This window comes from Suricata suricatta, chromosome 9 (genome assembly GCF_006229205.1).
Source record: "Suricata suricatta isolate VVHF042 chromosome 9, meerkat_22Aug2017_6uvM2_HiC, whole genome shotgun sequence".
Classification (NCBI taxonomy): Eukaryota; Metazoa; Chordata; class Mammalia; order Carnivora; family Herpestidae; genus Suricata; species Suricata suricatta.
The window spans coordinates 74,485,010-74,499,094 of record NC_043708.1 but is presented as its reverse complement, the minus strand read 5'-3'; the positions used below and the strand labels follow the sequence as shown (position 1 = coordinate 74,499,094).

General features: G+C 44.5%; 1 protein-coding gene across 1 annotated transcript in view; it reads left to right on the top strand.

Annotated features, from left to right (window-relative positions):
• Nucleotides 1–14,085, top strand: part of RYR3 (ryanodine receptor 3) — a 349,369-nt gene that overhangs the window by 131,122 nt on the left and 204,162 nt on the right. Inside the window, exons 20-23 of the mRNA XM_029952228.1 lie at nucleotides 5,303–5,519; nucleotides 10,545–10,649; nucleotides 12,494–12,597; nucleotides 12,864–12,947. Of these exons, the coding sequence (XP_029808088.1) occupies nucleotides 5,303–5,519; nucleotides 10,545–10,649; nucleotides 12,494–12,597; nucleotides 12,864–12,947 (510 nt within the window). The remainder of the gene's footprint in view (nucleotides 1–5,302; nucleotides 5,520–10,544; nucleotides 10,650–12,493; nucleotides 12,598–12,863; nucleotides 12,948–14,085) is intronic.

Below are 14,085 nucleotides of genomic sequence, written 5' to 3'. Positions count from 1 at the left end.
AATCTGGGAACTTGGAGTAGGTGGTCTGGGCTCTTCTGCAAATTGTAAATCCACGATGCCTACATCTCAAAAGATTAAATTGAAAATGCTAGCAGCAATTTTCAATATAATTTGCTTTGTTTGCAAAATCAGTCAAGTAAATAAAAAATTCCCCCACATCTTCCAAAACCTCAGTCTCCCAGGAGACTCTGACTAAAGATTTTGCTCATCTCCAAGGTAGATGAATCGAAGGACACACTTACTGTAATTACTTTTGGAGGAAAAAAGCCTTCTTTGAGAGAATGTCATGAGTTCTAGGAAGAATTCCAGAAGATAACAGGTGCTTTGGTGGAAGAGATTAAATTGATTAATTAGGTTGATTTTAAAAATCCATCGATGTAGAGAAACATCCAAGGATCAAGAAGAACGAATTTGAGTGAACTCAATTCTCAAATTACCTTTTTATCTTAAATTTAACATGTTCTGAGGCTGGGAGATTTAGTGGAACCCAAGGAGCAGAGAAGAATAACACCTGCAGAAGAGAGATTTACATCCTAATTGGAAATTTCGCATTTGTGAGTGAGACAAAGGATGTAAATGATAAACCTTAAGTGCCAGATGCCAGGTTTATTAAAAGAAGGAGACTTGGTATCTGTCACTTGGTTGTTTTCTTGCTTCCCCTCCAGATCCACCCTCTGAACTTCTGGCCCTGGGTAAGTTCTAGGGCATGCTCTGTAATCTCTATTGCCCCTTTTAAGAATAAGAACAATCTTGTTGGCCATCTAAAAATTCCACCTATTTGGTTAGAAGATAACTCAGATTTATACGCAGTTGATGTTTGAGGCCTTCCCCACCTGGGCTTGCAGTTCAAGGCTCGTCTCCTTCCAGGTCAGCCAGCTCTTCCTGGGACCCTGCACTGAGCCTGATGGGGCTGCCTGCCTGGGGGAGGGGGCACAGCCCATGGAGTCCATGCAGCTGCCTTTGGCTGCACGCCTTTGTGTAATGAGGAGTAGCAGTTAGGCGATCGCTGCTGCTGCTGCTGCTGCTGCTGCTGCTGCTGCTGCTGCTGCGTTCTCCTCTGGGACCCTGATGTAGTTTCCTTGGAGCCTCAGGCCAGAGCATCGGAGCATCAGTTGTTTTACCACAGGCTTTTACCACCTGTGCTGGCTGCTCCCTTCTGGCTGACCGAAAACCCTACTCTACATTCCCCTCCCTGCGCACGGGCCTCCCACCTCCCCTGGTCTCCGCCTTTCTGATCTGTGATCAGTCATTTGCCTCTCTCGGCTAATTTCTTTTGAGATGACTGACAGCTGGCTCATTTGTGGTCTGTCTGGCCTTCCGGCAACACAGTCCTTGGTTCCACCCTGAGCAGAAGGGAGCTCTTTCCCTGAGGTTATCTGTCTCTCTCTGTCTCTGTCTCTTTCTCTCTTTCTTTCTCCACCCCACCCGCCAGCTCTATGGCTCTCTGTATCTGTCGCCAGGCAAACATGTCCCTCACTAAATCCCAGGGCACACTTACAAGTTTCTGAATAGTTCTTAAAGCACTCTTCATTTGACTTCAGATAGGAGAGAACTCTCTGCCATTTCTCCCCAATAGTTGTCTCCAAATGCATTCTTTACCTTTCTTAACAGGGAGGAGGCACATGGTGGACTAAAGCTGCATTTGTTTCATAACTTTTTGGATGGATCTTCATAGTGGATCCAAGCATTAGCATCCTCTGTTGATCTGCCTTTGGGACACTCGCTAAAACTCTATGAGGGGGAATCCCATTTTAAGATCTTCAGATAACTAAAGTGGGTTGCAGGTATTTCTTTTGAGTATCCCCTTCAAGCCTACATTTTAACACTGGTTATTTCCTCTGACCTGGTCAGTCTGGATCTCCCGGAGAGAGGTATTAGGGGGACCACCGCCATTCATGCTTGTTTGTCGGAGCCCTTCCCAGACATGTTGGCAGCGAGGGAAGGAGCCACGGACAGCGGGTGTGCCTGGCACCAGCTCTTGTCCAACCCCATCTGCTGGAGATCAGGACTTCGGTCTTGCAGGTCTTGGCAAGCAGCCCAGAACCGTTCCTTCCTCCCCCCGAAGCACGGTGAAATGACGATCGGAGACAGATGCTTCAGTGAGCAGTGCACACTGATGTCTTGCTCTGTAACTTTCTCCTTTTACTGTCTTGTGGCCATCAGAGGAGATGAGATGAAGATTTATAACCAAATTATCATCCCCTTTTTTAATAACGGAATCTAAAAACAGAAAAGGTTGTTTTCCTTAGGTGCTCTGTGGAACTCCACCCTTCTTGATTTGCTCTCGATCCAGAAGATGACAGCAGATTTTAAAATGTTGTATGGAAAACAATTTGACAATAAAATATTATGGGAAAAAAAAGATAAAATGTAAAAAAAAAATAAATAAAATGTGAGCGAAATTTTAGAACTAAACAGAACTGGCAAGACAGCTCATGAATAATTACATCCAGCCAGAAGACCTCACAGGGGATCACTGACTGGTTCTTGGAATCTGTTCACTAGTGAGTAACAAAGAATACGCTTGTTGTACCAGCTCCCGGGCATTCAGCTTCTCACAGGAAGGATGCTCAAGGAGAAGAGAGATGCAAAAAAAAAGTTCTACACTCCTTTTTTTTTTTCTGCTCAAGAAGTTCTAGTTCTATCCCACAGCTTCAATATGTCACTAACACAATCTGCTGTGTTTCAGTTGAATTGGGAAGTTCTCAACCAATAATTTCAAGGCTTAGTCATTATTTCCTGAAGGTTCACTAGATTAGTAACATTTCAGCCTAATGACTCAATTTTGTTTTAATGTCATTGTTCATATTCTTAATACACATGTGGCATGCCCCATTACATAACATTTAATGTAGAAACATCCACAAGGGACGGTCGTGGTTCTAATCCTGTATCATTGTTTAGTACTCAAAAATGGGAAAGTGGGAGGTTTCCTATGATTTCTATAATTAATTTTAAAACAACATTGTGTAAAATGCTGTTTGGATAAAGAATTTGTTTGTATGGGGAAGGAAAAAAAACTTTAATGTCTCCCACTTGGAGGGAGGTTTATTTTCCAGTGTCCTAATTAGGCTATTTTGACGGGCACGATTACTCAGCCCGCACTGAGACTCTTGCAAGGCTGCGCTACCGAAACATTCCAGTTAAAGCAAGTGAGGCCCTGTGGAAAGTCTTGCTGTAAGGGCTTTGCTAGGTCATAACCCTTCCTCCACATGCCTCAGCCCCCTGCAAACATGTCCCCACTCCCCAGCGGTTCCTCGCTGTCCTTATTCCAAAACAAAAGTGGAATCTGGCTGCCGCTTTCCATCATCATTTTGGTTCAACCGATTATCCTCACCTCCCACTATCACTGGTTTGGTGTCTGGTGCCTCCAAATACGCGCTAAATGGTCTCCTGACCTATCCATATAGAGCACCTGGAGGAATCGTGTCTGTCGTCTCCTTAAAGTCTTTCAGAAGCCTCCTGCCTGGAATACAATCTCATCTTCTTGCCCTACCTGACCTTGCACCGCACTGTCCCACCTCATCTCCTGCCCCTTGGGCTCTTCGCCCAATCGCCTTCCTACTTCAGGACCTTGGCACATGTTTTTCCTCTGTCTAGAGTGTTCTCCTTTCACATTTTAAACTCCTTAGCTCCTCTTTAGACCACAGGGCTAACTCACTTTTCTTCCTCAGAAAGGCCTTCCTTGACTCCAATCTAAGAGCAGCCTTCTTTCCTGAGTTATTTCACATCGCCCTCTTTATTCCTTCCTCAGTATCTCCCAGTCAGTAATTATGACTGTTTTTCTAGTTGGATGCATGCTCTGTGACACCAGGGACACTCTAGTCTTTGTTCATTGCCGAGTCTCCAGTGCAGAGAATAGCAAGTCATATGGGTTCAATAACTCGTTGGTAAATGGAGAGAGGGGGGCATGAGTGTTGCGTGCAGAGGCTATGTGTATATATTGATTTTTCCTGTGCAAAATGAGTGTTGAGCCTGCAGGGCTACATATCTTTTCATGTTTTAATTACCTAAAACCGTGGTCATATTTTCTCATTAAGTTAACGTTGATCTGCAAAAGCTCTCTTTCTTGTTACAAACCTAGGAGAATATGAAGTAGCATTTTGAAACAGTTCACTTTCACCCACTCTTCCTTGCAGACGTAGCTGTGGAGTGTAACTATGACCCTAACCTAACCTATATGTACAAGACAAATTCAGCCAGATGCTTAATTAATGTTTTGAAAGACATCAGTATACTGGAAATTTAGTGCCCGCCATTACTGTGAGCCCCCAAGTGTCTCTCTCTCTCCTCCTTCTGGGGAGGTCTCTGTAGGCACTACTGGAGTGGACCACAGTGTCACGCCTGGATGCCAGCAGGGTGGGGGTGCCACTGAAGAAGGCACTGGTTCCCTCGTGAGCAAACACTTCGTACCTATTTGGCTTTCTATGGCTATGACCACCTGCTGCTCAGAGTCGCCCTCATATGGCTATTTTGGGGAACTGCAGCCTCTGCAGGATATCACCTGCATATATACCATTTGTGTTTAATATTCTGGTATTTATCTTTTGCCTGAATCTTAAAATTAGAGTTTTCTATTTCTCCCAGATACTTAGGCCATGTTGTCTTTAATTGATATGTGAGTAATGCCCTTCCAGTAAAAAGATGTGAAGTCCTAATGCTGTAGTTTTAATGTGATCTCTTCAGAGAATAAGATCCTCATCATCACTGTTACTCTTCTCAGTACTGTAGTAATAATATTTATAATGGTGATTTATCTACTAGAGTGATTAGTAATAATATTTATTGCTAGTAATATTTATGATGGTGATTTATCTACTAGAGTGATCTTTTTTTTTAATTTTAGAGAGAGAGCACACAAGCAGGGTAAAGGGGCAGAGAGAGAGAGAGACAGAGAATCTTAAGCAGATTCCATGCTCAGCTCAGTGTGGAGCCCAATGTGGGGCTCAGTCCCACGACTGCAAGATCATGACCTGAGCTAAAATCAAGGGTTGGACACTTAACCGACTGAGCCACTCAGGCACGCCTGGAAAAACATAATTTTTAATGTCCAGTGATATCTGTGTATAAATTACCTTTTAAGGACTTAGCTGACATGGCTCACCTGAGGATCGTGCATTGACATTCTCCCCAGTGCTTTGCATACTGTAGGATATTCGTTGTACCGAATCTGAGTTCAGGCGCTTCCCCACAGACTAATTTAGGCCTGGGGGCAGGGGGGAGGTTATCTTGAATGTTCACTTATTTAGGCTGGGATTTCTCTTTTTAACCTCTCTCTTCCTGGTCTCTCCAAATGACACAGAGTGCGTTTCCTGATGGGTGGACGTCACGGAGAATTTAAGTTCCTGCCTCCCTCTGGCTATGCCCCTTGCTACGAAGCCTTACTTCCAAAAGAAAAAATGAGACTGGAGCCTGTCAAAGCATATAAACGGGATGCGGAAGGAGTGAGAGACCTGTTGGGCACCGCCCAGTTCCTCTCTCAGGCCTCTTTCATCCCGTGCCCCATAGACACCAGCCAGGTGGGTTCAAGCGGGCAACCCGCAGAGATGAAATAGTAGGGCCAAATCCTTCTCTCTGGGTCATCTCTGAGCCATTCCTGTCCTACATTCAGCATTATCATCGTGTTACGTGAACACCGTAGTTCTTCACGTTTCCACCATATGTGTACATTGAGTTCTTTCAGGATTTCTCAGACAGCGGTTTGGTCACTTGCTACTTGCAAGACCCTGTGAAGTGCAGGTGCAAATATGTACTATTCTCTGGGAGCTCACAACCAAGCTGAAGATGTAAAAAGCAAATGTACTCTTTTGTTAAGGCTGAATGTAATAAGTGCAAAACGAACAATATGCACATATAAGTGCTACAGACACCTGTTAGGCTAGAAAATTTCTAGAAGTCTAGTTAGTGAGGGTAGAATTCAGCCAGCCCTTTAATAAGCTTAAATGGGGAGGGGCGTTGAGGGGTGCAGAAACAGGAGCAGGGTAAGTAAGGGTCTAGAAAGAAACACAACGGAGGGGCAGGGGGAGAGCTACCCGACCACCCAGCAACTGCACTGCTAGGTATTTACCCAGAGGATGCCAAAATGCTAATTCAAAGGGGTACATGCGCTCTGATGTTTACTGCAGCAGCATCTACAACAGCCAAATTAAGGAATATTACTCAGCCATAAAAAAGAACGAAATCTTGCCATTTGGATGGAGACGTGGAGCTAGAAAGTATTATGCTAAGCGAAATAGGTCAGAGAAAGACAAATACCATATGATCTTACTCATATATGGAATTTAAGAAACAAAACAAATGAGCAAGGAGGAAGAAAGGCAAACCAGGAAACGAACTCTTAATTCCAGAGAACAAACTGATGGTGACGAGAGGGGAGATGGGTGGGGGCGTGGGTTAAGTAGGTGACGGGGGTTAAGTGTGCACTTGTGGTGAGCACCAGGTGGTATAGGGAAGTGCTGAATCTCTGTATTGTACACCTGAAACTAACATTACACTATGTTACCTAACTGGGATTTAAAAACTTCAAAAAAACAGGGACAGGTGGTAATAAGTATTCTCTTATGGCTGGATGCTTGGAGGAGGGGTAGCATGTAGGAGAAGAGCTGGAAATAAAACTGAAACGAGGCAGTATAGATGAGGGGAAAGTGCTGATAAACAGACACTTTCTTTTCCTTCCCGGGGCCTCTGTTGTGAGAGGGACACACTCACATGCTTCAGACAAGAGGCATAAACAACAGCTTCCAGGATTCCCTCCGCACTGGTGCTGCTCAAATCACTCTTCTCAATGTTAGGGAAAGTAAATGACAAGGGGTCTTGTCTCTGAGGAACAAGGGGTTAGTAGTAGGAATCAATTGTAGTAGTAGTAGTTAATTGTAGGAATATAGCTCTTTTGACCTGTGGAAGGTCTCCAGCATGTTATTTTCCTGTAACATTCATGCAATCCTATTACATTCAGCAATACGTGCATATTCATGAATTGGCTTCATACCTCCTGCAGCAAATTATTGTGAATTCCCATGGCATGGAAAGAGCAGCAGTTCTCTGCCTGCTTCACAGAGCCTGGACAGCTCCTTGAGAGTAGCTAGCCTTGAGAAGGTTGATAGGAAACTGGGGAGGAGACAGACATGATCCTAGGAATCAGATCCTCTGGTTCCTGCCTACCCTAGATACAAAGCTTGAGGGCCCAAGAACTAAACTAGCTGTAACGTGGATGCAGAGCCACTAGTGCCCAAGTGAAGGGAGAGCACGGGCACGGTACCTACTTGTCTATGTCGCCCCTCACTAAATAATCAGACATGTGCTAGGAAAGTCTTCCTGGAAGAAGTAGGCCTCAAAAAACAATGAGGGGCTATTTTGATGAGGGAGGGAGAAAGGGTTTGACCAAAGGGTGGGAAGAGTGTCTAAACAGGCAGAATTGAAGATTTGAAAATTGAAGATTGCAGATAAATCAGCAGGCCAGAAAATCCTTTGATGTCAGGACCCGAAGTTGAATTTGTATGGACCCTGGAACTAGGGACATGTTCCCAGGAAGTCAAGTAATAGGGAAGTTCTTGTTGGAAAGGTGCAATTTATTATCTTAAATGAGACCTCATGATTTTTTTAGAACCTACTATTCTGTGAAATTATCAAAGGAGAAGTTAAATACGCGCGTGCACACACACACACACACACACACACACACACACACACACAGATATATGTATATATGGAGGTTCAACTCCACTCTCCCTGGACCACAGTAACCGGTTTGTAGACCAAGTGTTGCTGACTGGAGCCCTGTCCTTAGGCATTAACAGTCCCCAGGGCTTGAAGCCCCCCAGCCCCTGGCTGAACACAGGGAAAAAGTAGCCCAGCCCCAGACACTCCAACACGGTTAGCAAGCCAGTGTTACTCTCCCCCAATTAGGGACCAGTTGAGTCACTGAAATTATGATTTGGGGTTATTATTTGTGGAGGCCTCTTTCCACATTGTCCCCCTTCATTGAAGCCTGAGGTTCCTCCCACATGGACGTCCCTTTGCAGTCCGTGATCTCCTAAGGAACACTTACTGTAAACAGATTCTCTTGGTTTACCAATAAACCCCAAACGCAGTTATAATTTTCTTGCTAATGTTCCCCATTTTGTTCATCATGCCAATTATTAACGGTGCCTTTTTGATAATTAGATTAAGTTGATTTTTTTTAATGGCTTTAGGTGAAAGTCAAATAGTGACTCTAACACATCATTTAAATGTTCCTGCAGTTTTTCTCCATGATCCCCTCATATGCAGCACTTACTAGATACACATGTTTTTATACCAAAAGCAATTTTTATACAGAAGCTACCCTCCCCAAAAGAAAAAACATCAGGATTTTTGTAAATAGTGGACATACTAACAACCATTGCAGGGCACATTGCAAGGGCCAGGCAGGCGATGCGGAAGTGAAGGTCAAGTGCACAAGCTCTCAGAAACTGGCTGTTTCTCAGCTCCAGCTGATGGTTACCAGGCAGAAGTGTGGATCCGGTGTTTGTGATCTTCCAAGTGGTCAAAGCACACTAGGAATCTGGATTTCTATATGAAATCTCCCATTGCTTAAAAGTTGTCAGTGAATAAACATGGGAATTATAACTATTATTGTTATTACTACAGTAGCAGTGATAGTATATTTTAAAACATGGAAGGAAAGTAGAAAAAATCTTAGACCTTCAGCTATAATGACCTTTGTGGAGAGAGATGAACAAAGTTCCAAGAAAACACGGAGGAAGTCTCTGTGAAGGTAATGGGGAAGTCTTCTCAAAGGTGGTATGCTTGAGCTAAATTTAGAAGTGTGGATATTGAGGGTGTTTGGATTAAAATCAGAGCTGGACAGCTGTTAAAGCAGTAAAAGCATATTTTAGTTAGGAGCTAGGTAAACAGGGGGAAAGGAACTCCAGTGCAGAGCTGGGCTCGGTTCCGAATACAGCAAGAACATGTAGGGCTCCAGAGCCAAGGAGAGCAAGTTGGGGAGTTGGGGAGAACCAGTGGAAGAGAAGTTACTAAGAAAAGCATCAGGGGTTCGGATGGATTCTTGTAAATTGACCTCCCAGGATTCTGTCTGAAGGCAGGCCAGAGTGATCTGATACCACCTGGAGGAGAGTGGGGGAGGAGGAAATTCCATCAGACATGGAAGTAAGGAAAGGGCTGATCAGTTATCAAGGGTGGTGCATTCTCGTCAGACTGATTTAGCAGGATGCTTTGTCCAACTGGGGTCTTGAGACCAAGGTGCAAGGATAGAGCCTAGTTGGAAAAAGGGCTCAGAGGCACCCATCTGGAGCCTGGTCTAGGAGAGTGTCTTTGTCATCAGCTCTGTGGTTTAGAGGGGTGTGTGTATGGATGTGTGTGTGTGCATGCGTGCGCACACGTGCATTTTACATGTATCATTGGGGACATGGATAAGGGTGAAGATAGCGTATGCAAGGACACAGAATTGTTAAACAGTGTGATCTTTTGTAATAATTTCCAAAGTTGGCAAGGATGTGTTTGTGAGGACGTGGTGGAAGAACTGAAGGAGGACACTGTGTACTTGGTTGACACGTCTAGTCTGTGTCTTAGGAGATCAAGGAACACTTGCAGACACCCAGGAAGAGTGTTTTGATGTGATTCTGTTGTTGGAGACTCATCACTCTGGCCACAGTGTGGAGGTAGATTGGTCGGGAGTTGGGGTGATGAGCTGTGAGGGTCTTGCAGTAGTCCAAAGAGAAAATAATGAGCTTGAGTGATTAGAGGAGAGAGACCTTGAGAAAGATGCTTCAAACATGAACACGATCAGAAGCACTTGGGTGGCTCAGTCAGCTAAGCGTCGTACTCTTGATTCCAGCTCAGATCTGGATCTTCAGGGTCATGAGTTCAAGTCCCACATTGGGCTCCGTGCTGGGTGTGAAGACTACTTAAAAAGAACATGATCAATTTTGTGACTGATTAGATGAGGCTGGGGGTCCTCATAATACCCAGAGGGAAGACACTAGGCTGACTTCCAGACTCGAAGCAATGGTAAACCACTGAAAAAAGAGAAAATAAAAACAGAAAGAGAACAGGTTTTGAAGGAAACAAATGAACTCAGTTTTGAATGGCATATTGGGTTTACTTGGTGGGAAAATCCTGCAGGCAGTTGGAACTGTAAGTCTGAACTTCAAGAGAGACCATGCCTGGAGACCTACACACTTAAGTGTGATCATCTATGCCTGGGTGTGATCTTCCAAGGAAAGAAGATGGGGAGAGGGAGGGGAGGCCCAGGGACGCATTCACATGTAAAGAACACACAACACAAATATCTTCAAAGAAGGCTGAGAAGCGGTGGACAGAGAGGAAGCCCAGAGAGGAACGAATCTCTGAAGTCATCGGGGTCAAGCAGAGAGGTTTGAAACAGTACAGCCACTCTCGGGAAGAAGGAGCCTCTGGAAGCAGCCTCTCCTGGGGGACGTGTCGGGAATTCAACTGCAACACCACATCCACATAGATTTTATGATAGATTTCAATATGGTTGGTTCTTGTAGTGCTGGTTTCACACTTGTTCCTTTCCTTTTTAGGTGGTTTTGCCACCTCACCTAGAGAAGATCCGAGACAGACTGGCTGAAAACATCCACGAACTTTGGGGCATGAATAAAATAGAGCTTGGCTGGACTTTTGGCAAGGTATGCATTCCAGTGGCCAGACTGGGGAAGAGGACTGGATTGCCTTGCTACCTGGGGAGGGCTCTTGAAAGACTCAGATGAGGAAGGGAACCGCATGAGCCAAAAACTCACTCCTTCTTACCACCTCCTCCATAGCTTTTGCTGCAAGTTTGCTGAGTTATCTAAGTGCAGTCAAGGGGCGGGGGCCAGCTCTGAGCAGATAGAACTGGGGGTTCACTTCTCTTCTTACTTGAAGATGGCTTCCTTCATTCAAAGAATATCAGGCACCGTCATTCCTCAGCGCCTCCTTCAAAACTCTCACATCTTTTTTTCCCCTTCAGAAAAAAGCTGTCCTCTCTGCATTGGCGGGGGGGGGGGGGGGGGGGGGGGGGGGGGGGGGGGGAGAGGCTGATTCATTGTTTTGAATCAGAATTTGTTTAATATGGTTTTCAGACATATCACTAAGATTAATAGACACTCAGACGAGATTATGGAATCTCTTGCACTAGAAAGCATTTTTCAAAGAGGATGTAAATTGACTTTGTGTCCCGTGATTTGTGTAAGGTCGTGTCTGAAGGCATAAGGATAGGTGAGTTCTAAAGCTGCCTTTGACCCCAACATCCTCAAATTATGTACCTTCCAGCTTAGTTACTGAAAGGGTCCCTGCGCTCTAATACTTATTGGTATTGATATAGCTACCATAAAATTTTCTCCTTCTATATGACCACATCTCTGCTCTGTGCTTTTATAACACCACAGACCTCTCCTTTAGAGAATTACTCACAGCTGCAATATTACATCTGTTATTATGATTATTTTATTACTATTCTCTACCCCATTAGACTGTATTCTTCATGGGCCTGGGGCTATCCCGGCTCATCACTGAACTGCTAATGCCTAGCTCAGTGCCTACCACATAGCAGACACTTGACAAATGTTTGTTGGATGAATTAGTTAGTTAGTTAATGTCTGGATCTGTACTGTTTGATACAATAGTCATGAGCCACAAATGACTACTGAGCATTTTAAATGTGACTAGTCTGAATTGAAATGTGTTGTAATTATAAAACACATTGGGTTTTGAAGACTTGCTGTGAAAAACTAGTATAGAATGTCTCAGAAATGATTTCTGATACTAATCACTTGTTAACATGGCAATATTTTTATATATTGGGTTAAATATATTATTTTCTAAGTTTGTTTATTTTGAGGAAGAGAGAGCATTAGCAGGGGAGGAGCAGAGAGCAAGGGAGAGGAAGATTCCCAATGTGTGTCAGCACATGGAGCTCAAACTCACAAACCATGAGATCATGACCTGAGCCGAAGTCAAGAGTTGGATGCTTAACTGACTGAGCCACCCAGGCACCCCTAAAATATATCATTAAGATTAATTTCACCTGTTTATTTTTGCTCTTCACATGTGGCTACAAAACTTGAAATTATAAATGTGGTTCACATTTGTGGTTGACTTGATGTTTCTGTTGGGACAGTGCTGTCTCCTGGACAGATTCTCTAGTCCGTTATATTCTAAAGAATGCTAGCCTGCAGTAGCATTATGATTCTGTGACTTTGAGGCAGACAGGAACATGGCTGCCACGTGTAAAATTGTTTCTCTGTGACAGTATGTTCTGAACACAGACACTTGAGTAGAAACAATCCACAGAACCCAAGCCACTGGTAACTTGGGAAGGATGTGTATCATTTGCAAGAGAAAAGATGGTCTATTTGCCTATCAGCAAATAACTCTGCTTGTCTTTTCCAATATGGATTGCCTGGGCCATGTTTCAAAGTGCGTCCTTTTCTGTTTTCCTGGGCAGTGACTGTTCTGAAAACTTAAATTATGTTTTTCTTTTGTTGTCACCTAGACACGGGATGACAATAAAAGACAACACCCCTGTCTTGTGGAGTTTTCCAAGCTGCCTGAAACTGAGAAGAATTATAACCTACAAATGTCAACCGAAACCTTAAAGTGAGTGTTGAATTGAATTGAATGTGGACTAAACAGTGAGTGGGTGATTTAATGCCTTATAACTACACTGTAAAGGTATGTCTCTTGCCTTGAAAACATGATTTGTCCTGATAAATGGGTGGAGATGGTTATTCTTCATGCCACTGAAGGACTTAGCATAGGAAATAATACCTTCACTGTGGTTATTGATCAGCTCAGATGCGGGTTAGGGTTCCTGCTGTCCTCTATCAAGCTGACCCTTCTCCTCTCCCTCTGCTACACCACAGAACCCTTCTGGCCCTGGGGTGCCACATTGCTCACGTTAATCCAGCTGCTGGGGAGGATCTCAAGAAGGTCAAGTTGCCTAAAAAGTAAGTGATTTTTAAAAAGTTTTCTTTAACAACTTTTCATTTTTGAGAGAGAGAGAGAGAGAGAGAGAGAGAGAGTTTGAGTGGGGGAGGGGCAGAGAGAGAGGGAGACAGAATCCAAAGCAGGATCCAGGCTATGAGCTGTCAGCACAGGGCCAAATACGGGGCTCGAACCCATAAGTGGTGAGACCATGACCTGAGCCAAAGTTGGACGCTTAACCGACTGAGCAACCCACAATCCCCAGTAAGGATTTTTTAATGATTGAAAACTTTGATGCTTCAGTCTGAGTCTTTTAGCTTTGAGGGTGGGAGGTCCATGCGCAAAGGCAGGTGATGGCCCTAGATCCATGCCAGCACCAGCTGGGCACGGGTCTTCTGGTTCCTTTGACCGTACTGTGAACCCAGACAGAAGTCCCAAGCTTTCCCTCCTTTTGCTCCTTCTCCTGGGCCCTACACTACTATCATTACTTCTAAGCCAGGAGGTGCGGCACTCAGATGGGTACACAGCCTTTGGTCGATAAGAATAGCATTTGGCACGGGAGCTCAAAAATGGTTGGTAGCCATAGAAAAGACTCACTCCTCTGGCATTGGGACAACCTGGTAGTTCCTTTGTGGAAATGGTGGTCTCTGCCAAGATTTAATTCGGCCCCTAAATCTGTCTGTATCCTATACTCTCTCTCTCTCTCACTTGTACATTCATGGAGGGTCACGTGTTTTCACACATTCAGATGTATGGTCATGGCATGTCCACAGGCTCACTTGCTCACTCACCATCACATGTAGCAGCCTTGGGTGCCCATGCATTCGCACACTGGTGTCATAATTACTTATGAGCCTCGGCAGTGTCAGCTTTAATCAAATGCTTCTCTTCCCCTTCTTCCCTGTTAATCTCCAAGCTGCCAAGTGTCAATGTCAGAGGCAACTGGGTGCTGAGAACAGCACATCCGAGAGGCAGAGGCTGGAGGGGCTACCTGCCGACCAGGCTGCTGGGGTCAGTGCTCAACAGTCAACCCATGTTGACTCTGCCCAAGACCAGGCATCCCAGGAAGGTAGATGAGGGGCAGTATTTAATGCCTGTGGCAGACCATGTGTCTCACACTGCTCAGCAGTTCCTACGTAGAGAGAATTCCTGGTCTACAAG